This window comes from Balaenoptera musculus, chromosome 8 (genome assembly GCF_009873245.2).
Source record: "Balaenoptera musculus isolate JJ_BM4_2016_0621 chromosome 8, mBalMus1.pri.v3, whole genome shotgun sequence".
NCBI classification, from domain to species: domain Eukaryota; kingdom Metazoa; phylum Chordata; class Mammalia; order Artiodactyla; family Balaenopteridae; genus Balaenoptera; species Balaenoptera musculus.
This window is the reverse complement of record NC_045792.1, coordinates 104,397,787-104,423,474: the sequence shown is the minus strand read 5'-3', so window position 1 is coordinate 104,423,474 and position 25,688 is coordinate 104,397,787. Positions and strand designations below refer to the sequence as shown.

At 47.5% G+C, this 25,688-nt stretch overlaps 1 protein-coding gene across 8 annotated transcripts in view; it reads left to right on the top strand.

Moving 5' to 3' along the window:
* Positions 1-25,688, top strand: part of PC (pyruvate carboxylase) — a 104,322-nt gene that overhangs the window by 36,610 nt on the left and 42,024 nt on the right. Inside the window, exon 1 of one of the 8 annotated variants that reach the window (XM_036860867.1) lies at positions 12,255-12,350. The exons of 6 other annotated variants lie outside the window; for them this stretch is intronic. In XM_036860867.1, coding sequence (XP_036716762.1) covers positions 12,315-12,350 — 36 coding nt within the window. In that variant the 5' untranslated portion in view covers positions 12,255-12,314. Of the gene's footprint in view, positions 1-12,254; positions 12,351-25,688 lie in introns of those variants that run through there. One more of the 8 variants, XM_036860870.1, reaches the window with a different exon arrangement.

Genomic DNA, 25,688 nt, shown 5'->3' with positions numbered 1-25,688 from the left:
CTCCCCCCAGGCAATGGCTTCTCGTTCCTTCCCAGCTTGTCCAGCTCCTGGAGGTCTCTGGAGAGTCCCTGACTGCACACAGGAAGCCCCATCCAGGGTTCCACAAAGATGCTCTTTAAGGGTGTGAGTATTTGAAAATAGAAAAAGGGACTCCGTTCACTTATTTTACCCTTTGAGACTAACCTGGTGGCTTGAATCAGTCCACTTGGCCCATGATGCCAGGATTATTGGAGTCTTTCCCAGGGCCTCTTCTGGAACCCTCTGGTTTCTGGGGGTGCTGGAGGCTTGTGGGGCTTGGTCTAGCTCCTCTCTGAACTGCTGTGTTAGGGGCGCTTCTGGATCAGAGATCTTCAGGAAGACCCGAGTGTTGCTGCCCTCTGGTCCTGGGCCTTCTCCACTGGGTGGGGGCTCTGCTTTGAGGCCAGGGTGAGCAGAACATCTGGGGACTTAGGGGGTGGGGAAACCTTTTATTCATTCCCTTATTTATTTGTTCTTTTGCCTCTCACCTCCCCACCCTTCTCATCTCCCCACCCCAAAAAGAGAATGTCAGAAGTAGAAATGTTAGCAGCAGAGTAGACTCTTATAGACTCAGGCCTGGTGGTTTATTTATCTCCCTTCTGCAGGAGCTGCAGGTGGAGACAAGAGTTCTAATTGCCTTCACATGAATTTTCCTTTAGTTCAGAATTACTTAGGAGGAGGAAAGAAGATTTTACTTGCTGTTTTCCTTACCACCTAGAGAGCTCACAAGCTGTGGCAAGGGTAGGGACTTGGGCATTTTACTCAAGATTTTGCAGAGGATGCTGGGTGCTCCATGCTGGATAGGAACACGTGCTAACTTGGGGAGCTAACAGGATCCCAATTTCTCCCCTTCCTGTAACAGGAGGTCCTCATGGACCGTCCCAGGCCCTAGGCAGCCCTTCCAAGGACCTCCCCACAGCGCACCCGGAGCTGTGAGTGCCGCTGTCCGGAAGGCTGAGGCCGGGGCTGAGGTGCTTTTTGCCGGCACCTCAGGCCAAAAAATCATCTCTCCCTTGTTATACATGATGCCAACAGTTTTCCAGACCTTTTCCCCTTGTCAGCAACTTTCTTAGTTCAGAGCAGTTGACATGCATTTATGTAGGTGTTAGATTACCGTGAAGCTTAGATCAAGCTTAGGCAAAACACAGACATACCAGACAAAGCCTGAGAACAATGTACAAAGCACCAAACACATCAACCACTATAAAATGCGATCAGTCGTCCCGGGCCTGGCTCCTGTTTTCCTTGGAGCTTAGTTCTGGAATTTCAGACCTGACTTCTTTTCTTGGCTTATCAATTTTCCATATCCTTGAACTTCTTATCCCAGGTAGGAAAAGGTGAGGGGCCATCTCTGGAAACCTATACCAGTTTGCCTAGGCCCTTACAGTAAGCAAAGTACTTTCACATACATTCCTAAGGGGTATCAGAGGTCTCATTTTGCAGATGATTTGCCCGAGGTCACGAAGAGCCAGGCCTGGGATCCAGGTATTCTGCTTCTGTACATTCTGCAGAGCCATGTTTCTCTCCCTTTAGGGTTTATTTGTTCTCTAAACGTTTACCCAGTGCCTGCTTGGTTCCCTGCTCTGCTAGGTTTGGGATGCCAAGATGAATAAGCCGTGGTCTCAGGCCTGGCAGTGCGGTGAGCTACTTGCTGCCTCTAGCCAGCCACGTCACTTGGGAAGTAAGGCTCCTCTTAACCTTCTTCGGAACACAGACTGCAGAAATAAATGTGCTTGGCAACAAGCAGAACAGGTGTTCTGTCCGGAGCCATGAACCGGGCCTGCCCGTTGCTGGGGGAAGACACTGGGCTGGGCTGAATGGTGGGGGCACTCAGGAAGGATGTGGTGAATGAGAACTGGGTGCCTTCCCTGGAAAGTGGAGCCCACGCACGGAAAGCCTGGGGATTGATGGGAGAGTGAGGGAGGAGGTCTGGGCCCCGTGAAAAGCTCATTCGTTTTTGCCAGTCCCACCAGCAGTAGAGAGAGTTCTAGCAGACTCTGTTGGTGGCTAAAAGCAAAGCTAGTTGGTGTGTTTGTTCAGGGGGTGAGGAGGAGGAGGAGGGACTGAAGCAGAGGCGGGTGGGTGGTGGTATAAGAGCATTTAGGGAGAGACTGAGCCAGCATGGGGAGAAAGGGTAGTTAGCACTTAGCTTGAAATGCTAAAAGATTCAAGCAGTAGCTGGTGCTAGGCGAGGACTGAGAAAGGAGAAGGGAGAGTGAACTGAATCTGGGGCCTCCGAGGATTGGAACCAGCCTTTCCCTCTCCCCCCACGCTTGCTCCTCAGGGTCAGGAATTCCACCTGGGCGCCCTCTCTGTTCCTTTAGCACGAGACTTAAGGGTATTTGTCATGGAAGTCTCAGAACCTGGCCCAGTGCCTCTCAATGAATTGTTCCCCATGAAGCTCGCTGAGGCCTATTGCCCCTCTCCCAGTAGCCCCCACCGAGGGGAGGGCCCCTGGCACAGCCCCGCCCAGGATGGAGCCCTTGGTCTCCATGGTCACTGGGCTCTGAATGGTCAGCAGCTAGCCCTCAGCTTCAGGGGCCACTGTGTAGCTGAGAGAGACTTGCATTTGCTCCCCAACCATTTATTGAGTGCTCATCCTGTTCTAGGCCCCATGCTACACACTGGAGACACAGCAGGGAACCAGAAAAACAGCCCTGATCTCCTGTCCTCAGAGGAGACAGACAGAGAAGGCCAGTTGCCATGTAATTGCAGCCTTGATGTAAGGAGAGTGCCTTAACCGGAGTGGGCCAGGAGAAACCTCCGCCTGTGCTGTTATCTGCTTCACAGCAGGCTGGGTGAGGATCTTGGCAGAACGCCGGGGAACTTGGGGCAGGTTTCACGTCTCAAACTCTCAGTGAACTGGAGTGGGGGGTGGGAGGAGCTATGACAGCCACGCCCCCTCCCTGGCTGGAGCCACGCCTCCCCCTCCCCAGCTGGAGTCTCTTCCGGAGCTGTGTCGTCCTGGTGAGTCCCTTCCCACTGGCGCACCCTAGGACCCCGTGTGGCACTGCTCTTAACTAGCCCCTGTGGTGTCACTGGGGTGATGGCAGAAGGGCTTGTTTCAAGTTGAATTAAACGCTTTCTTGCCCGGCAGCGGATTATCAGATTGTGGATTATTTGGTTCTCTCCTCACATCTGTTAGGCGTTTACTTCAGGCCAGGCTCAGCCCTTCCCTCGAAGAACTCCCAGCAGAGTCTTCTTGATGTTTTTTTTCCCTGGCCTCTTACCTGCTGACCTTACTGAGAGACACTGGGCAGGGGTGAGGTGTGAATTCAGAACAAACCGCCTTGGTACCCACAGGAGCGCAGGTGGAAGAAACTGAGCCGAGTTCGGGGTTGCCCAGGTAGCAGTGACCGGAAAACAAGAAGTACCCGGGCTGTGAGGCCCTGATTTCTTTTTTGAAGGCAGCCCTCGTAGCTCTTCAGGCCATGACTCTGGTTGTGTCTGCAGGGCCAGGGCCACCCTTAGGCCGGGCACGTGTGGCCTCTGCCTGGAACTCTGCACCTGAGGGGCCCACACTTTGCAGGCCTCCCTCCAGTGCTGTTCCAGCTGGACATTCCGAACCCAGACTGGGCCCCACGTCAGCCACTTTGGGGAGCTCTCAACCCTCTACCCTGTGCAGGGACAGCCAGATGTCCTGTGGGGTTGTCCCAGGGCCCTGAGTCCAGGCCCCGTTCCAGGAGGGCAGATTCCGCTGGTGGCTGCCACAGTCCTTTGTAGGGCTGTGTGAGGTTGGGCGGCCAAAATGGTGCTGACACGCTAATTTTGAGCGACTCAAGTTTTTTATATAGATGAGGGGGAGCCAAGTGTTTGCCTGGGACCCCACGTATCCTAGGGCAGCCCTGTCCAGGGGCTACCCATCCGGCCTTCCAGCTCTGCTCAGCAGCTCTTGGCCTAGACCAGAGTGTAGGATAAGGGCCTGTTGTTTCTCTCTCGGGCCTGAATGGCACTCTGTTTTCTGCATTTGGCTCCCGGGCCAGCAGCTTTCCTGCTGCTGCAGTTGTAACAGTCTCGTCTCAAATGAGAAATTCGTTCCCACCCTGACTTCACATTGTTTTACTGGAATTGTGGGAGGATAAGGCTTTGAGCCAACATGGGGTCTTGTGTTGGTCGCTGCTGGGTGGGAGCTGATAACTGAGGTGCAGAGAAGGGGGCCTTTCCTACCAAGAGACCTTAGTCTGGGGGAAGCAAAAGGGGGAAAACCCCTTTGTTCACATTGAACTAAGGGGCGAGTTGGCAGGAATCTAGGCCAGCTCTGACCTGGCAGGAGAGGAGTGTGGTAGGAATGCAGAGAATTGGTAGGAAGCCCCCTCTGTGCCCCCTGGGTGAACTGAGACTGGGGGCAACTGGGCAGAGCCAAGGTGAGATATTTGCTGCCCTCTTCCCTTTCTTCCTTGCTTGCTGCCATCCTTCCCCAGCCACGTGTGTTCCTCTTTGCCCTGTCTACTGTAGAGCAGAACAATCCCGAGATTGAAGGGGCCTCTTTTGTGTCGAGGTCAAAGGAGTGGGAAGGTGGTGTGGGACAGAGAGCTTGTTCGTAAGGCTGTGAAACCACAGGAAGCCATCTGCTCAGCTGAAACTCCTGGGCCCTTTAAGGTGGTCAAATACAGGGCGCTGAGGTCAGTCCGCCTGCCCTGACTCAGTGCAGGAATCACAGCCCATTCTGCACTCACCTCCACTACCTCCTCTTATGTCACAAAGGGAAGAAGCCTGTTTGCTTTATTTTAAAGTTGCTTTTCCTTCTCTCAGTCCACAGGGAGTGGCCTCCTAGACCAGTGGTTCTTCAAGTGGGGTCCCCACGTCCCTGCAGGTCCTCAAGACTGTTTCGAGGGGGTCCCTGAGTCAGATTTTCATATAATACTAGGAAGTTACCTGCCTTTTCCACTGTGTTGACATTTGCACTGATGGTGCAAAAGCAGTGGTGGGCAAAACGGCTGGTAGCTTTGCAGGAGTCAGGAAGGATCCCTTCACCTCCACACACTTGCAGTTCAAAAGAGCCAGCTTAAGACTGACCTTGATGAAACAGTAAAGATGGCTCATTTTATTAACTCTGTATGCTTGTGTGCAGGTCTTTGATATTCTGTGATGATGAGATGGGAAGTAAACAAACTGCATTGGTTGGCTCGAGGGAAAGCACTTCAGGATTTTTTTGTTTGTTTGTTTGTTTTTTAATTAATTAATTAATTTATTTTTGGCTGTGTTGGATCTTTGTTTCTGTGCGAGCGGTTTCTCCAGTTGCGGCAAGCGGGGGCCACTCTTCATCGCGGTGCGCGGGCCTCTCACTATCGCGGTCTCTCCTATTGCGGAGCACAGGCTCCAGACGCGCAGGCTCAGTAGTTGTGGCTCACGGGCCCAGCTGCTCTGCGGCATGTGGGATCTTCCCAGACCAGGGCTCGAACCCGTGTGCCCTGCACTGGCAGGCAGATTCTCAACCACTGCGCCACCAGGGAAGCCCTCAGGGGTTTTTGAGTTATGAGCTGAACTAGCCGTATTTTCAGGGGATGCTGTTTTTACTTGAAAATAACTGGCAGCCATGGTTATTCAGACTTGGGTATCCGACAGACTTTTTCTCGAAAATGAATGTAGTGATCCTGTTGCTTCAAAGAAAACAACTAATAGTATTTCTTGCCAGTTTGTTTACCAATAGTATTTGGTAAAATTAGAGCTTTCAAGCCAAAATGAGCATTTTGGAAAGCTTGTATCCATCCTCTTGTGCTCGACAACTTCTCAATACTTAAAGAGTTTTCTGATGAGATTGGTGGTGATATTACACCTGTGACATCTTGGCATTTTATTATATCAGTAAAATGCGTCAGCATCTTGAGGATTAGAATAACTCAGTAAACCGGTATTTTCCAAATGACCAGGGTATGACGTTACAAAATCATGTTGGGAGAAGGCCCATTTTCAATTTAAGAAAGGCCAGTGGGGGCTACCCCGGTGGTGCAGTGGTTAAGAATCCACCTGCCAATGCAGGGGACACGGGTTCGAGCCCTGGTCCGGGAAGATCCCACATGCCACGGAGCAACTAAGCCCGTGCACCACAACTACTGAGCCCGCATGCCACAACTACTGAAGCCCACGCGCCTAGAGCCCGTGCTCCACAACAAGAGAAGCCACCACAATGAGAAGCCCGTGCACCGCAACGCAAGAGTAGACCCTGCTCGCCGCAACTAGAGAAAGCCCGCGCACAGCAACAAAGACCTAATACAGCCATAAATAAATAAATAAATAAAATTTATTGGGGGGGGAAAAAAAAGAAAGGCCAATGGATTTTGAACGTAACAGTACATTAAAGTCCAAAGGGTTTCATATTTCACATTATAATTAACTACCATTTGTCAAGTTTTGCTATAGTATCCAACAGTGGTATCCACAATTGTCTGAAAAGGCAATTAAAATATTCCTCCCTTTTGCAACTACATGTCTGGGCGAGTCTAGATTTTCTTCATAGACTCTACTTATTACAGTAAATTGAACACAGAAGTGCAGATGTGAGAATCCAGCGTCTTCTATTAAGCTGAACATTAAAGAGATTTGCAAAATGTAAAACAAGACCCATTCTTCTCACTAAGTTTTTAAAAATATAGTTATACTTTATTAAAATATTTATGTTAGCTTGTAATGTGTTTGTTATTTTTAAACAAATTAATAAATATCAACAAAGGTACCACATCCTAGAATAACCCAGTACTGAATTTCCTTTGTCTACAGAAACCCCTCCTCCCCTTATTAGAAAACTCTCTGAGATCAAGGAGCATCTAGACTTCTGACTGATGGTTAAAAGGCAAACACAAAAAACTTATTTGCACAAGAATGTTAACTTTTCAAGAAGCTTTAACATGCATTACTTTTAAAATTTTATTTTTATAACAGCTTTATTGAGATATATTTCACATTCTTTAAAATTCACCTTTTTAAAGTGTATAATTCAGTGGTTTTAGTATATCCACAGTGTTATACAACCATCACCACTATCTAATTCTAGAACATTCTTATCACCCCAAAAATAAACCCTGTTTCCCAGAAGGAAACCTTCCCCTACAGCCCCTGGCAACCATCTTCTGTCTCTATGGGTTTACCTACTCTAGACATTACATAGAAATGGAATCGTATAATAGTGGCCTTTTGTGTCTGGCTTTTTTTAGTTAGAATATTTTCAAGGTTTATCTACTGTGTAGCAAGTAACAATACTTAATTTTTAATGGCTGAATAATATTCCATTGTATGGCTATACAACATTTTGTTTATCCATTCATCAGTTGGACATTTGGGTTGTTTCCAATTTTTGGTTATTATGAACAGTGCTACTATGATCATTTAAATGCATGTTTTTGTGTGGTCAAATGTCTTCATCATTTCTCTTGTGTATATATCTAAGAGCTGGATCATACGATAACTCTGTATGTAATTGTTTGAGGAACTTCAAAGAGTTTTCCAAAGTAGTCATTTTATATTCCCACCAGCAGTGTATGAGCGTTCCAATTTCTCCATATCCTCACCAATACTTATTATTGTCTGTCTTTTTGATTATAGCCACCCTAGTGGGTGTGAAGTAGTATCCTGTTGTGGTTTTGATTTGCATTTTCTGTAAGACTAATGATGTTGAGCATCTTTTCTTATGCTTATTGGCCATTCGTATGTCTTCTTCAGAGAAATGTATTCACATCTGTTTCCTATTTTTAGTTGTGTTGTTTGTGTTTTTGTCATTGAGTTGTAAGAGTTCTTTATATATTCTGGATATTAGACCCTTATCAGGTTATATGATTTATAAAACTTTTCTCCCCCACCCCATTCTGTGGTTTGTCTTTACATTTTCTTGCTGGGGTCCTTGAAAGCACAAAAGTTTTTTTATTTTGATGAAGCCAATTTACCTATGTTCTTTTTGATTGCTTGTGCTTTTGCTGTCATAGCTAAGAAACCATTGCCTAATCCAAGACCACAAGGATTTATATTTTATTCTAAGATTTTTACAGTTTCAGGCCTTAAATTTAAGTCTTTGATCCATTTTGTGTGAGATTCTGTAGATGGTGTGAGGTTAGGGTCCAGCCTCATTCTTTTGCATGTATATATCTGGTTGTTCCAGCACCATTTGTTGAATTGTCTTGGTACCCTGTTGAAGATCGATCAATTGGCTGTAAATGTGAGAGTTTTCTGGGCCCTCAATCTATTCCACTGATCTATATATGTCTATCCATATCCCAGTACCACACCATTTTGATTACTGTAGCCTTGTAGTAAGTTTTGAAATTGGCAAGTGTGAGTCCTCCAACTGTGTTCTTCTTTTTCAATATTTTTTTGGCTGTTCTGGTTCCTTTGCATTCCCATGCAAAGAATCATCTTGTCAATTTCTAATAAAGTCAGCTGTGATTTCTTGATAGAGATTGCATGCATTGAATCTGTAGATCAATTTGGGGAGTATTGCCATTTTAACAGTATTAAGTCTCTGATCTGTGAAAATGAGGTGTTTTTGTTTAGGTCTTTACATTCTTTCAATGATATTTTGTAGTTTTCAGCGAACCAGTCCGCACTTTTGTTAAATCTGTTCCTCGGTGTTTTATTCTTTTTTGTGCTTGTCTTACTGTATCTTGATTTAACTTTATCTTGTTTACCCCTCCTCCCCACTCTCTCCTCTCAACCACACTGAGTCTCCATAGGGCCTGGCACTTCAGTAGCACAGTGCACTACAGTAAAGGTTTTACGGTTTATTGATTTTTTTACCCACACCACCTTTGTGAATAAGGCATGGTCATTACTGCCCCTGGCATAACGGTTGAAGACACCGAAGCCCAGAATGCAAGGTGAGTCCCAGCACAGCACTGGCTGATGGTCGCAGAGGCGGGGCCAGGGTCTTGTGACTCACAGCTCTTCCAGTCCTCATCCTCCCTGAGACTGACACGCTGTTCTTGGCCCCCAGGCTTGTTTCTGTGTTGCTGCCTCTCTTATCTTGAGCCCCTGGGCATGATGGGAAGAGAGATGGATGAAGGCTGATATCACAAGGGCTGACCATTGGGATCACTCTTCTGGGCATCACCAATGTGCCAGACTCTCTAGGTATTTCAAAAACACATGACCTCCTGAAGCCCTCAGAGCAACTCTACAAGATGACTCAGATCTTTCTGCATTTTATAGATCAGGAAACTAAGGTTCAAAGGGTCATGAAAATTCCCAAGTCAAAGAGCGAATTACGTGTTGGAGCTGCAGTTCAGCACAGTTCCCAGAGCTCAAGCTGTGGCGCTGGACCAGGGGAGTTGTGGTGCTGGAAGGTGTGAGTTGTGTGGAGGAGGAAGGGAATGGGGGTTTCTTGGAAATTGTGAGGCTCCCTAACACTAAGGTTGGGTTGGGTCGGGTCGGGTCAATCCAGAAGCATTTGCTCATTAGTCTGGAGCTAATGTCTCCAAGTAGTGGGCTTGTTGCGTCTTTCTGAAGGTGATGAAGTGCCAGCAGAGGCCTGGAAACAGCCCTGTGACCCTATACCCTGTGGCGTCATCCTTTGGTGATTAACTCTGGTGGTGGAAGCTCATTTGCCACGCGTAGGTCTTGCCTCCACCATCCACATGGTGAATTCTTAAAATGCAGGGGTCATCACCTTCTATCTTTGTTTCTCCATAGCACCTAGCATTGTTTCTTTTACCCAGTGGGCATTCCTTATAAGCTTTTTGAATAAATGGAAGACATTCTGCTTGCTTTGCTCCTAGACGTTATAGACTCTCAGTGCCTTTGGGGTGATAGAGAAGAATGAGGGACCAAGGCCATTAGAGGGGTCCAGCTGCTCTGGTAGTGCGAGACAAGAGGCTTGAGACGGATGCAAGATCTGCCTCTTGTTGACCATGTCCCCATCCCCAGAGCTGAGTGCAGACTGATGTCGTTCCTACTTGGAGTCCCTGATGGGAAGTCTGGTCTGTCTGTCACACGTAGGGTCAACAGTGTTGTTTCCACATCGGAGCAACCCATGAAACCAGAATAACTTGGCCATCAGTTTACCTGCGACAGACCCTTACTCCTTCCCCCAACTTTTGTTTCCTAAGATGAAGAAAACAACCATGAAGAAGTAGTAATTGGTGGCCTTGGTGGTATTTCACAACTGCGTAGAAAGTAGTTGCTGCAATTTCCAATGCTGGATGTTCTGCTTAGACTGAAAACAGCTGCACAGATGATTACTTTCCTCTGTGATGCAGTGAGGGGTAGGGAGCTTGCCTTTCTCCCTAGCCTTGTTGTGGCAGCTGGTGTCGCAGTCACGCCAAGGCTCACATGGCTTGTGAACACGCAAAGCCAGGTGGCCTTCCCGTCACAATGCTCCCTCTTGCTGGAGCACTTCCTCTTCCTCCTTCCCTGCCAGGCCACCTGTCAGTCTCCTCCTTAACCTCCAGTCTCATCTCTAGATGTCATTCCTGCTGCTGTTGAATAGAAAGTGGCTATTCATAGTAACCAGATCCATTGAGCCCTCACAAACAACCATGCAAGGTATATGTTGTTAATCCCCAGTTTATAGATGATGAAACATTTTACTATTCCTGGACAGAGCCTCTCGTTGGAGTGTCATTCTGGCCTCATCTCCCGGGATCTCCAGCTGCCGGTCTTTGCATGGTTTATTAGTGGTTCGCACCCTTCCTTGGTGGGCTGGAGGGGAAGTACAAGGCTGCTTGTTGTCAGCTCTGGAGAAAGATGAAGAGGTGGAAACACAGGTAGCTGTGCGGGTCAGGATCTGGATCCGAGATCCTGGATCCGAGGGCCCCCACTGGGTTTTCACTTAACTCGTGGGCTCCAGGAGGCTCCTGTGATTTGGACCTTCACCTGACTTAGGGACCAGGTGCACCCACATTTCATTAGCAGGCTCTCTGGGCGCCAGCTGCCATGTCAGGTGGACGCACGGAGCCAGGGAAGGCCCTCTCTGACTAATTAACCTTGGGTTCTGGACACTAAGCAAAGTTAGAACAGTGAGTTATTGACTCTGCTCCCTCCAAGAGCTTGTCAGAGCTGAGGCTGGTTGTTTTTGTTTTGGTGGTAGTGGGTGGTACCCAGTGGGTGGGAACGCTACTCCTGTTCTTTTTTTTTTTTTTAAGATTCATTTTTATTTATTTATTTTATTTATTTTGGCTGTGCCGGGTCTTAGTTGCGGCACACGGGATCTTTGTTGCAGGATGCAGGATTTTTTAGTTGCGGCATGCGAACTCTTAGTTGCGGCATGCATGCGGGATCTAGTTCCCTGACCAGGAATTGAACCCAGGGTCCCTGCGTTGGGAGCGCAGAGCCTTACCCACTGGACCACCAGGGAAGTCCCTCTACTCCTGTTCTTGACTGGAGTGGTCTTTGGGAGAACACTGCAGTAAATGAATTGGTCTGGGTGGGCTTAATAATGTGGGCGTGCATTTAAAAACCTTGCTAGGGCTTCCCCGGCGGCACAGTGGTTAAGAATCCGCCTGCCAATGCAGGGGACACGGATTTGAACCCTGGTCCTGGAAAATCCCACATGCCGCGGAGCAACTAAGCCCGTGCGCCACAACTGCTGAGCCTGTGCTCTAGAGCCCACGAGCCACAACTACTGAAGCCCACGCACCTAGAGCCCATGCTCCTCAACAAGAGAAGCCACCGCAATGAGAGGCCCACGCACCACAACAAAGAGTAGCCCCCGCTCGCCGCAACTAGAGAAAGCCCATGTGCAGCAACGAAGATCCAACGCAGCCAAAAATAAATAAAATAAATTAATTTTAAAAAAACAAAAAAAACCTTGCTAACGAGGTCATACCAGGCCAACAGCCCACAAGAGCCACTGGGTAACATGTGCCCTTGTAAGGAATCCAGTCTCCTGGCCCCATGATGTTACCAGTTCCCAGGGGCACAACCTGAGGCATCCTGAGGTCTCAGGAGGGGGAGAAAGACATTAGACGCCTCATTTTTTTCTTCTCCTGTTGGATCCTCTGTTCCTTTTCTTAGGCCAGAAGCTCTCTCTCCTGCCTGGCTCTCCCATCCCTGGCCCCGGTCCTCCTCCCCTTGTAAAACCCAAATACCACTGCCCTTTAATCCTTCCGCCAGAACACATGGGCAGCAGCTTTTCACTGCCTCCTCCCAGCTCACCCCTGACCTGATTTTGTTTTTTTGCCTTTTCTCAAACAGTCTGTTCAAGGTCTACTCATGAGTTGGAGGTTGGCTCACAAGCAGCCTCTCTCTCCCCTGAGCCGTAGGGGAGGGGGCAATTCTGGAAAGTCATTGACAGAGGCTTAACCCAGAACGTCATTTATAAACAGGCAGCAGGCAGAGGGCCCAGATTTCGGTGTTCCGGCACCAAGGACAGCATGGCCTCCCTGGGGCTCTGCAGATCAGCTGCCGCGGTAAGAGGACCGCCTTTCAGAGTCCCCTAGGCATACTGTCCTGGGTGGGGTGTGCACGCACTGTGGCCTCGTTTCTCTCCTCTCTGGAACTTGGCAGCCTTCTCATACCTGGGAAAGGAGAGGGCACAGGGATTCTGGGAACGGTCCTTAGAGACAGGAAGCCAGGAGGGATGGCCTGGATCATTGCTCATGGGCCTGTGGGGACACTGGTCAGGGATGGGCAGGACCGAGGAGCCCGAGGTAGGCAAACCCTACCTGACAGTGAAAATGGGTTCTGCCCAAGACCTGGGGACAGAGGAAGATGGGCCGTGGGTCCCAGAGCTGTGGGCCAGAGTGCCTTTGTGTGGTGGTGACATTTAGGGGAAAGGTCACGTGGTTCCTTTGACTGGGGTCCCTTGTTGAGATGGTGAAGCTGCCAGCGGTTAGGGGAAGGGTCTGCTCTGAGCACAGCACCAGGCCGGGGGCCCAGGGTGCACACGTGCTGTACTGCACATCCTTGGCCAACTCGGGCCTTGATGAAATGCTCTGGAGCCGCAGAACAGGAAGGCCTGGCTTTCCTTTAGGAATCTGGGAAAGATCAGCTCTCCTCAAGACGTGAGTTTGTGATTATATCCTAGACAGCAATGAATGGAAAGTGGGTAGGCACCCGCTTCTGGGAGGCCAGATTTCTGGCATTTGAGCAGACTCGCAGCTCGGGTCTCAGGGGGGAGGACTTATCCCATTTGCTTAGAAGAAAACCTTTCCCTCAGTTTACAGGGAGGAGAAACAGATAAGGGCCCCAAATGGCTTCTGGTTCTTATCTTCAACTGCAAACAGGCCAGACTGTCCTCCAGGTCATGGGATAAAGACTCAAGGAGAAGGGAGAAACTGGCTCTGTGTGTGTGTGTGTGTGTGTGTGTGTGTGTGTGTGTGTGTATGTGTGTGTGTGTGTGTGTTTCAAGGAACAGGTGAGAGGGAGGGACATACAATTCCCTCTGCTTTGTCCCAAACTTCCCAAGAGCAGAAGTTGATAAGGAATATGCCTTTTCTCCCTGGTGTCCTGGGCCAGGGATGGAGGGCTGTGGTTCCTTTGATTTTATTCTCAGTCAGGTAACTCTAAGGGACACCTGCCATGAGGAGGAAGTCTGAGACAAGGAGGCAATCAGTACTTACTAATCAGGATGGATCTGGCATGATCTTGTTTGTGTATTTGGTCTCCTTCTGACTGGAATGGAATGTCAGTTTCACGTGGGCAGGGACCTCTTCTCTCTTGTCCAAGTGCCTAAGGGCATCTGGTGGGTTACGAAGGCTCAGTCAATATCGAATGATTGAATGAATGGAGTGCCTTTTCTTTGCTTCTCATTTCACTAAACCTCTCCAACTTCATTTTCTGTTGATTCCATACCAGACTTTTCACTTGATCAGCACCTACTTGGTGATGCCTGACCCTGGCCCTAAACTAGTCAGGCCAGACTGTGCTCGCAGGGAGAGGAGGCCCATGCCAGACCCTCTCCGTCCATCTGCCCGCTGAGCAGGTGCTGACACCCCGTGTGCCAGGCGCTGCGACCCGCCAGGGCCTCTTGAGTGGATCCTTCCTCTGAGCCCAGATCAAGTCCTCACCCCCATGACACATTACCCAGCTCTCCTCAGCTGCTTCACCCTTCCCCCGCCTCCTTTGCATATACTAGGTGTTTAATATTCCTTATATTTCAAGTGAGCTAGTCTTGTCTCCTCGCCAGATAGACAGTTTCTTGAAGGCACGGGCCGTGTTTTATATTCTCCTCTGTGCTTCAAGTCTGTGTTACAGGCAATAGGTGCTCAGTAAACACTTGATGGCTCTAATTGTGTGAAATCTAATCATAGTCCTTTGAGGATGCTTTGCAGTTTACAGTTTATGAAACCGAAGGGACAGTCTGCAGTTTCACGTACAACAGGTCGCTTACTTGTCAGCCCTCCGTGTTGGATGGATAAGCCTGCTTTATAGGTGGACTAACAGGTCTGAACTGTTTTCACTCATAACACTTCTGACATTGAATATGTGGGTTTTTTCCTCACACCAACCGATTCTCCAGTTCTCTGCAGACATCAACTAGGTATCCTCCAATTCAATTCAGTTCTGACACTACTGAAAGTTAGCGCAGACCCCACAAGTGAAGGGCTCAGTCCCACAAGACGGGCCCGGCTTCAGACACCAATTACAACACCTGGCCTCCTGTCAATCAGAGATTCCCCTGACCCCTCCTCAGGTTCGAGAATTTTCTAGAACTGCTCACAGAACTCAGAAAAGTACTTTACTTAGTATTACCAGTTTATTTTAAAGGATACCATGAACAGCCAGATGAAGAGGTAAATAGGGTAAGGTCTGGAAGGGTCCAGAGTGCAGGAGCTTCTGTCCCCAGGGGTTGGGGTGCACCACCTCTTGGCACATGGATGGATTTACCAACCTGAAAGTTCTCTGAACCCCATCGTTTAGAGTTTTTATGGAGGTTCCATTACACAGGTATGATAGGCCATTGGTGATGAACTCAATCTCCAGTCCCTCCCCTCCAAGTAACGGGGTAGGGCTGAAAGTTCCAACCTTCTAATCACAGGGTTGATCTCTCTGGCAACCAGCCCCCATCCTGACGCTATCTAGGGACACACCAGGAGTCACCTCATTAGCATAAACCCAGGTGTGATTGAAAGGGGCTAATTATGAATGAGAAAGGTGGCTCCTGTCTCCCCTACCACTCAGGAAATTCCAAGCATTTTAAGAGCTCTGTGCCAGGAACCAGGGACAAAACCCAGATTATATATTTCTTATAGATCACAGTATCACACAGGTGCAGAGAGGTAGATTGATCCCCAGGGTCAAATGACCAGATGGTGGCAAAGCCGGAAATTGAACCTGAGTTTTTTGACTGTCAGACCTTGCCCTTCCTATGGAACCACGCGGTGTAGGGGGCGTATGGGGGTGTGTGGTCCCCACCTTCGCTTCATCAAAGCTGCTCCTGCCCTCCATGAAGGGAGGTTCCTGCCTGACTTCACCTGACTGTCACCCCTGCACTCCCCACCCCCTCCCACACCCTGGCTGTTTTTCCCTTTATCCTTCCAAAGCTCCAGCTCCTGGGATGCTGGTGCAGTGAGTAGAAATGGAAAATGGGCTGCATGAAAGAACACTGAGGTGGCAGGGAGTTCAGGAGGTGGTGCTGGGGCCTGGGGAGCAGCAGATGGGGCTGGAAAGCCCATTTTCCTTATCTAGAAAGTGAAGATGAAGGACTTCCCTGGTGGCGCAGTGGTTAAGAATCTGCCTGCCGATGCAGGGGACAGGGGTTCGAGCCCTGGTCCAGGAAGATCCCACATGCCGCGGAGCAACTAAGCCCGTGCGCCACAACTACTGAGCCTGTGCTCTAGAGCCCGCAAGCCACAGCTACTGAAGCCTGCGTGCCTAGAGCCCGTGCTCCGCAACAAGAGAAGCCACCGCAATGAGAAGCCCACGCACCGCAACGAAGAGTAGCCCCCGCTCACGGCAACTAGAGAAAGCCTGTGCACAGCAATGAAGACCCAGCGCAGAAGAAAAAAAAAAAATTTAAAAAGAAAAAAAAGAAGATGCTGCTGCCTGTGCCAGTAGTCAAGGTTCCTGTTAGTAGCAAATGAGAGCATCTATTAAAGTACTTTATAAACTGCAACGCCATAAGAATATTGTTGTTCAATATAATTATAGTATGCAAGTTGCAGCTCAGTAAAGTTTCAAATGGGATAATACCCACCTCGTAAGTGTGAGGGTGACCTGGCTGGTGCCTCGTCCAGGGCCTGGTACTTAACAGACGCTTGTAGCCATTATTCATTATTACTGTTTTTGTACTTATTGTAAGACATGGCCTCTTCCCTCAGAGAGGGGTGGGTGGCACTGAGAGGGCCTCCTGAAGTAGGGACCTGTAGGTTGGCACTGAGAAGATAGAAAAGGCAGTCTGTCACCTGGGGCTTTCGTAATTCATTTACTACTTCAGGTCCCGAAACCCTGTTTTTCCATAAAGTCTAAACTTCTCAGCTGGGGTGCTCCTTCCTCCCTGGAGAATTTTCAGCAGTCTAACTTCTCAACATTGGGGAGAAACTACTACCTTCAAGCGGACACGCCCACTGCTGTTGGTAAGCAGAAAGTGAGTCTTGGCACTTCAGAACCTGCTCAGTAGGCAAAAGAGCCCGCGGTTGTAGTTGCCAGAGCTCCTGGCAGCCACCCGGCTCCTCTCCCCTCCCAGGGCATGCGCTGCAGGGTAAAGGCCAGTGTGGGTCTGTGCGCCCCGGCTATCACTGCAAAACTTCAAAACAACCCAGGGGAGGCTCCTGCTCCACTCAGCCGGGTGCTCAGTCGGGCTTCCACCAGCGATGGGCGCAGGACCAATGAGGTGCAGTTAGCCTGTGCGGGAGAGGCTGTGCTGGGGGGACGAGGCGTGGGTGTGCTGCTGACCTGGCTGGTGGGGGAGCAGGCCCTCACACAGCGATTGCAGGCCCGGGAACAGCCAGGGCAAGTGCGACGGTTGGGGAGGGACGGTTGGGGGTTGGCAGGCAGGGCAGAGCGAGGGTGGTAATGAGTAAGCTAGATAGGATGGTAGATCTTAAATCTACCCCCAGCAGGCTCCTGGGGAGCAGGGCCGTGACCGAGGCACAGCTTGGGACGATGGGCAGAACGGAATGTGATTGCCGTGGCCAAGCTACGTATCCTGAGTTTCTGTCTCCTTACTTACAAAGCTGGGGCCGTACTACTCACCTTACAAGGTTTTTTGATGGTTAAATGAGATAATGTGAAGCACTTAATGCCATGGCTGGCACTCACTGGCAAGCCCATGCAAGCGGTATCCATGGTTCTGATGCTTTGCCAGGTGGCCGCGGTCATTAGGATAAAACCAGCAGTAGTGGATGCCTAGGACTCCGTCTCTGGGAAGCCTCTGGCCAGCTTTTGTGCTCAAATTCCAGGTGAAAGGTCAGATCAAGGGGCAGCAAAGGAATGTTTTCCTGGGGAATCAAGAACGGAGAGAAAGCAGCAGCAGCCATAGTCAAGGTCTCAAGGTCGTGTCCTGTCTGGGTTGCTGTTTACTTTCCTTCTTCCAGGAATGGAAGCTCTTTGCCACTGAATTCCCGTACCATCTCCTCGGCTCGTGGACTCTGTGAGGTGGTGATCAGTTTACCAGAGAACCAAGTTTTCATGCTGAGTGAAGTTCCACAGTGCCTTCCTCTGTAGGGTTGTTCGGGGTGTGGGTGTTGAGCAGAATAGCAGTAAAGGCTGGCCAGGAATGGTCGACGGTCACGCGTTGATTCTGAGAAACTGAATTAATCGGCCAAGGCAAGTCAGGCACCCAGCAGGGGAGGTTGAGGCATCCAGGGACGAGCAATGGTGGGAAGTCATTACTTACCTCTAGGCCTGAAGGGGTCAGGAGACGAAATAGTGTTTCCTCCAGACTTCAGGGCGGGTTGACAGTGTGGAGGCAAGGATGCCCAGCAGGGACTGTCATAGCGGCCGGACATATCCCGAGTCAGGACTGTGACATCAAGGCCAGCAGAGAGTAGGGAAGAGCATACTCCACGTTCTCTCTTCTCCCAGCCTCCTCTCTCCTGCCCGGGGCCTCCCATTGGCTGAACCTGCAGGACGCCAGCGAGGGAGTCCCGGTACCTCCATCCACAGGCCTCAGCTTCACTGGGTGCAGAGCAGAGAAGGGGGATGCAGAGAGGTGAGCGGAGAGCAACCAACCAGGAAACCTCTCCCAAAGGCTAGTTCCTGGTGGAAACATCGACTCAACAGGTGTGACGGACTTCCCTGGTGGCGCAGTGGTTGAGAATCCGCCTGCCAATGCAGGGGATACGGGTTTGAGCCCTGGTCCGGGAAGATCCCACATGCCGCGGAGCCACTAAGCCCGTGCGCCACAACTACCGAGCCTGCGTTCTGGAGCCCGCGAGCCACAACTACTGAGCTCGCGTGCTGCAGCTACTGAAGCCTGTGTGGCCTAGAGCCTGTGCTCCGCAACAAGAGAAGCCACTGCACCGAGTAGCCTGCACACCGCAGCGAAGAGTAGCCCCCGCTCACCGCAACTAGAGAAAGCCCACGCACAGCAACGAAGACCCAACACAGCCAAAAATAAAATATAGACAAATAAATAAATTTATAAAAAACCAAGCAAACAACAACAACAACAAAAACAGTTGTGACAAGCGGAGGAATGAGAGCTCTGGCCTCCTAAGGGTCATAGCAGCCGCTGCTCTTTGGGCAGGGGCTATTTCCAAAGTTAGTCACAGTTTCAGATTTGATCATCAAGGGCAGTTAGGAAAGATTATGAAATGAAAGGCATAGAGATTGGAAAGGAAGCAGTAAAAATATCTTTATTTGCAGCTGACATGATCTGGTGAAGGAAAATGTAAGGAATTCACTAAAAATCTATTAAAACTAATAAAGGAGTTCAGCAAAGTTGTAGGACACAAGGTCAATATACAAAAATCAGTTGTATTTCTATACAGAGGCAATGAACAAATGGGAAATGAAGAAAATTCCATTTATAGTATCATCAAAAAGAATAAAATACTCAGGAATAAATTTAACAAAGAAAATGTAAAACTTATTAAGAGTATAAAACATTGAAAAAAATGAAAGAAAACCTAAATAAATAAATGGACTGCCTATGTTCATGGATGAGAAGGCTTAATATTGTTAAGATGGCAGTACTCCTTAAATTGATCTACAGATTCAATGCAGTGTCTTTCACAATTCCAGCTGCCTTTATTTGCAGATGACAATATGAGCCTGAAATTCACATGGAAATGCAAGGGAACTAGACTGCCAAAAGAATCTTGAAAAAGAACACAGAGGACTCACACTTCCCAGTTTCAGAACTTATCACAAAGCTACAGTAATCAAGACAGAGTGGTACTGGCATAAGGACAGACATACAGATCAATGGAATAGAATTGAGAGCCCAGAAATAAACCCTCACATTTATAGTCAGTTCTAACAAGGGTACCAAGATAACTTAATGGGGAAAGAATAGTCTTTTCAACAAATGGTGCTGAAACAACTGGGCATCCACTTGCAAAAGAATGAAGTTGGACCCCAGCCTCATACCACATATAAAATTCAAAGTGGATTAAAGACCTAAACGTAAGAGCTAATAACTATAATACTTTCAGAAGAAAACATAGCCATAAATCTTTGTGATATTGGGTTAGGCAGTGGTGGCTTAGATACGACAGCAAAAGCACAAGCAATAAAATTTTAAAAATAGATAAATTGGGCTTCATCAATATTAAAAACTTTTGTGCAGCAAAGGACACTATCAAGAAAGTAAAAAGGCGGTTCAAAGAATGGGAGAAATTTTTTTGCAAATCATATATCTGATAGGCACTTGTATCTAGAATATATTTTTAAAAACTCTTAAAACTCAACAATAAAAATACAAATAATCCAAAGGCAAAGGATATGTATAGACATTTCTCCAAAGAATATATCCACATGGGCAGTAAGCACATGAAAATATGCTCAACATCATTAGCCATCAGGGAAACGTAAATCAAAACTGCAATGAGATATCACTTCATACCCACTAGGATGGCTAATCAAAAAGACAGATAGGGCTTCCCTGGTGGTGCAGTGGTTGAGAAACTGCCTGCCAACGCAGGGGACACAGGTTCGAGCCCTGGTCTGGGAAGATCCCACATGCCGCGGAGCAACTAGGCCTGAGAGCCACAACTACTGAGCCTGCGTGTCTGGAGCCTGTGCTCCGCAACAAGAGAGGCCGTGATAGTGAGAGGCCCGCGCACCGCGATGAACAGTGGCCCCCGCTCGCCGCAACTAGAGAAAGCCCTCGCATAGAAACAAAGACCCAACACAGCCAAAAATAAATAATTAATTAATTTTTTAAAAAAAAATATAATAACAAGTGCTGGCATGGATGTGGAGGAGTTGGAGCCCTTATAAGCTGCTGGTGGAATATAAAATGGAGCAACAGCTGTGGAAAACAGTCTGGCTGTTCCTCAAGTGGTTAAACATAGAGTTACCTTATGATCCAGCAATATATACCCGAGAGAAATGAAAACACATGTGCACCCAAAACTTGTGCACAAATGTTCACAGCAGCATTATCCATAATAGCCAAAAAGTAGGAACAACCCAAATGTCCATCAGATGGGTTAATAAAATGTCGTCTATCTGTACAATGAGGTATTCTTTGGCAATTAAGTGGAGTACTGTTACCTGTTAAAACATGGATGAACCTTGAAAACATTATGCTACGTGAAAGAAGCCAGACACAGAGGAGCATATAATTTAGTATTCCTGTGTCAGTTAGAAGCAAGGCCCTGGGTCTCAGGTGTCACTCATGTTGTCTTCCTGTGTCACAGTAAGGTTCAGCCAGAGGCATTTCCACCATGGGTGCCTTCAGTAGGAATGCTGGCTCCGCTTTCCTTCAGGTCCCCTTGTGGGGAAGGGTGCCTGTGGAGTGGTCCTGTGTAGTCCACGCCTTACCTGGTGCCCCTCTGCGTGCCACGCTCCAGGGACGCCCTCTGCCTTCCTCTTCTTGCAGCTCCTGCTGCCTTTCTGGCCTGTTCTCTCCCTTTTTTGGGTGGGGCTCATCCACAGTAGCTTCCTGAGAAGCAGTGCCAGGAGGTCAGTTGTGGCAGCCCTGTTCTTTGTCTTTTTTCTTTTCCTAATTGTCTTTATTTGAAGAGAGCTCAAAATACTAACAGAGTATCACTTTATTACAGTCATGATTTCACAGTCACAAGACTGAAAGTTTCAAATTTTACGAAGAGTGAAATGGCTTTATACATGAACTTCGGTTTAATCCAAATATAGCAGCTACCCAGGTTTCCCATAGAACTTGACCATAATAATGTATAAGTCCCATTCTCATACGCATCCTCATTCCCATAGACTGCTCTTAAATTGAGTTTGATTCCAAAGTGATTAAAATTGAGAGATCATCTAACTGGCCTGAGGATCCAGTGATTTGTTCTTTATCTTTATTTCACCTTCACACATAATGAATAGTTCAGCTGGATAGAGAGTTTCAGGCTGGAAATCATTTTCCTTTTGCAGTTTTAAAGAATTGCTTTGTACTTTTCTAGCTTCCCAAGTTGCTATTGAGAAATCCAAAACCATGCTGATTTCAGATTCTTTGTGCCCCCTTTCCCCCACTTTCTGCAAGCTTACAGGGTCTGAAATTTCACAACATGCCTGGTGTGAGTCTGCATTTGTCCATCTTGTCGGCTCAGTGCGTCCTTCCATGTGGAAACGTGGCCTCCTGTCCTAGGGGTTTCTTGAATTATTTTGTTTCTTCCCCTGTGTTTTAGCTGATCTCTCTTTCTGAGACTCTTGTTATTTAATTTTTGGATCTCTTGAACTGGACTCAAATTCTCTTCCCTTTCTTTTTTTTTTTTAATAAATTTATTTATTTTATTTATTTATTTTTGGCTGCATTGAGTCTTTGTTGCTGCGTGCCGGCTTTCTCTGGTTGTGGCGAGCGGGGACTATTCGTTGCGGTGCACGGGCTTCTCATTGCGGTGGCTTCTCCTGTTGCGGAGCACGGGCTCTAGGCATGAGGGCTCAGTAGCTGTGACTCACAGGCTCTAGAGCGCAGCCTCAGTAGTTGTGGCGCACGGGCTTAGTTGCTCCGCAGCATGTGGGATCTTCCCAGACCAGGGCCCAAACCCGTGTCCCCTGCATTGGCAGGCGATTCTTAACCACTGCGCCACCAGGGAAGCCCTCTCTTGCCTTTCTTGCCCACTTTCCGTTTCTTTGTCTTTGTTTCAGTTTCTAGGAGATTTCCCTTACCTAATCTTCCAACCCTTCTATTGATTTTCTTGTTTGTTTTTCCCATTATATTTTAATTTCCAAGAGCTTTTCTTGCTCTCTAAATGGGTCTTTAAAAATATGTGCATAACATCCTGCAGTTCCACCTATGTAATCTTTTCTTGTTTCTCTGAGGATACTAATGCCATGTTCATTTAAGTTTTCTTCTCCTTGCATTGACTGTTTCCTACAAGTTGCTTTTTTCTGCTACTTTCCTTTGGTCTCTCTTTGAAGGAATCTGTCCTCGGCTGCCCAGTGATCTCTGGTTGCCGGTTCACAATTACTAGTAGGGCTAAAAGCTGCCTGGGAGTCCAGTTTCTGAGGTGCACAGTGGTGATGAGGCATGCTATTTGTTGGGGAACCTCAGTGTCAATATCCTGAGGCCTCCCCTCTTGGGCTGGGTCAGGTCTCAGAGGAGGGGAAGGGCTGGCTGCCGGTGTTCTAGGAGCTGAGTGGGCGAGGGGACAGGATGCAGAGGCTCACTTAACCGTCCTCTCCTGTTTTTGGCAAGGTACCCAGGCCCTCAGCTGTGCCTCGCACCCCCCAGGGCAGACCCCGAGCTTTGGCCTCTCCAGAGAGCAAACCTCTGTTCTTCAGGAGACGGTGGGAGAGGGGTGGTCTCCAGCAGCATGAGGGGGGGAATGGATCTAGGGATCTAACTGCTTCTCAAAAGCTTTCACCCAGCTTCCATTGTACGTATCAGCCCATTCACCCCATCCCAGGGGACCTGGAGCCACAGTCCCCTAGCTTTTCTTGGATTCTGTGGTGGAAACTGGTGGATGATCAGCCTTCCCCACTGCCAGGTAGGGCCACGAGGTCAGTTAACCCAAGCTGCTTCCACAGTTATGTTGCTGTGGTCTCCCCTCCTGGTCTCTCTGTCCTTGGGGATTTATAGCTTAAAAAACAAAAACCTCTTACTAAAGTTTTGGTGGGATTTCAGGAGGGAGAAAAATTAGACACATAACCCAGACATGAGTGGGCTTTGCACAGGGAAAAGGGCATCCAGGTGGGGAGCATCTTGGTGGAAGGAGTGCTCTGAGGAAGACGGGAACATGCTTGGATTATTTGGGAACAAGGAGGAGGCAGTTTGGCTGGAGTTACAGGACCCAGGAGGCTGAGGAGTGATGGGAAATGAGGCTCGACAGGCAGGTTGGACTAATGATGTGAGGCGAGATTCTTACCAGTAAGTAGGCAGTAAGGGTCATGGAGGTTTTTAAAAAGAGAGTGAAAGAATGCCTGCACTGGGGATGCTGTCCTCAGTATGTAGCCTGGATCAGTAGCTAAAGCCATTGGTTGGTCTTGGTTAGGAGGCTTTTACAGCAGTTCAGGCAGGAAGAAGGGGGTGATCTAGGGTGGGTTAGTGGAAATGAAAGCAAGGAGGACGTGAGGGATTTCAGAGGAAGAACTGATGGGCCTTCTTGACTAGATGGTGGGAGAGGGAAGGGCAAAGATGACCCCCAAACTGAAGCCCTAGTTCCCTGGGGATGGAAGACAAGAGGTGTTTGGTTGGGTTTTGGGAAGTGTGTGTCATCTGGGATGGGGGAGGGAGGGGGTAGGTTCTGTTACAGAATAGACATTTGACATGTATATGCAACAGCTATTATTTTAAATCCTCACATTTCAACCTGCAAATGCCTCTGTTGGTTAAGAAAGAGAGAAGGGGCTGGGGTGGGGAGAGAGAAAAGGTGTCAAGGGTATATGAGCAAGGAAATCAGTCCCTTAAAAAGCAAAGACTAATTTTCACGTTGTTAAATGAGATTATCAAAGGAATCTTTATTTTGGTGTTCTCACAGGTTCATTAGTGTTGCAGAATGGCTTCTGAACTGCCTTGAGCAGAGAGAGCTTCTGATTCATTTCTTCCTTAGCTCATCCTCATGTTTTGACTGAATTAAATGCTCTGTACAAGAGGCTTCTACAAAAGACACAGAGGCCTCTTTTTTTTTTAATTAAATTTTATTTTATATTGGAGTATAATTGTTTTACAGTGTTGTGTTAGTTTCAGGTGTACAACAAAGTGATTCACTTATACATATACATATATCCATTCTTTTCAAGGTTCTTTTCCCATAGGTTATTACAGAATGTTGAGCAGAGTTCCCTGTATTATACAGTAGGTCCTTGTTGATTATCTAATATATATATAGTAATGTGTATATGTTAATTCCAAACTCCTAATTTATCCCTCTGCAGCACCCCCCTTTCCCCTTTGGTAACCATAAGTTTGTTTTCTAAGTCTGTAGGCCTGTTCCTCTTTTGTAAATAAGATCATTTGTGTCATTTTTTCAGATTCCACGTATAAGTGATATCATATGATATTTGTCTTTGTCTGACTTACTTCACTTAGTATGATAATCTCTATCAGAGATTATAATAATAATGCCATGTGGCTGCAAATGGCACTATTTCATTCTTTTTTATGGCTGAGTAATATTCCATTGTATATATGTACCGCAGCTTCTTTATCTATTCCTCTGTCAATGGACATTTAGGTTGCTTCCATGTCTTGGCTATTGTGAATAGTGCTGCTATGAACGTTGGATGCATATATCTTTTCAAGTTATGTTTTTCTCCAGATATATGCCCAGGAATGGGATCGCTGGATCATACGGTAGTTCTATTTTTAGTTTTTTAAGTACCCTCCATACTGTTCTCCATAGTGGTTGTACCAAGGTACATTCCCACCAACAGTGCAAGAGGGTTCCCTTTTCTCCACACCCTCTGCAGCATTTATTGTTTGTAGACTTTGATGGTGGTCATTTTGACTGGTGTGAGGTGATACCTCATTATAGTTTTGATTTGCATTTCTCTAATAATTAGCAGTGTTGAGCATATTTTCATGTGCTTTTTGGCCATCTGTATGTCTTCTTTGGAGGAATGTCTATTTAGATCTTCTGCCCATTTTTTGATTGGGTTGTTTGTTTTTTGATATTGAGCTGCATGAACTGTTTGTATATTTTGGAGATTAATCCCTTGTTGGTCGCTTCATTTGCAAATATTTTCTCCCATTCTGTGGGTTGTCTTTTCATTTTGTTTATGGTTTCCTTTGCTGTGCAAAATCTTTTAAGTTTAATTAGGTCCCATTTGTTTATTTTTGTTTTTATTTCCATTTCTCTAAGAGGTGGATCCAAAAAGATACTGCTGTGATTTATGTCAAAGAGTGTTCTGCCTGTGTTTTCCTCTAAGAGTTTTATAGTGTCCAGTCTTACATTTAGGTCTCTAATCCATTTTGATTTATTTTTGTGTATGGTGTTAGAGAATGTTCTAATTCTTTCTTTTACATGTAGCTGTCCAGTTTTTCCAGCACCACTTACTGAAGAGGCTGTCTTTTCTCCATTGTATATTCTTGCCTCCTTTGTCATAGATTAATTGACCATAGGTGCATGGGTTTATTTCTGGGCTTCCTATCCTGTTCCATTGATCTGTATTTCTGTTTTTGTGCCAGCACCATACTGTTTTGATTGCTGTAGCTTTGTAGTATAGTCTGAAGTCAGGGAGCCTGATTCCTCCAGCTCTGTTTTTCTTTCTCAGGATTGCTTTGGCTATTTGGG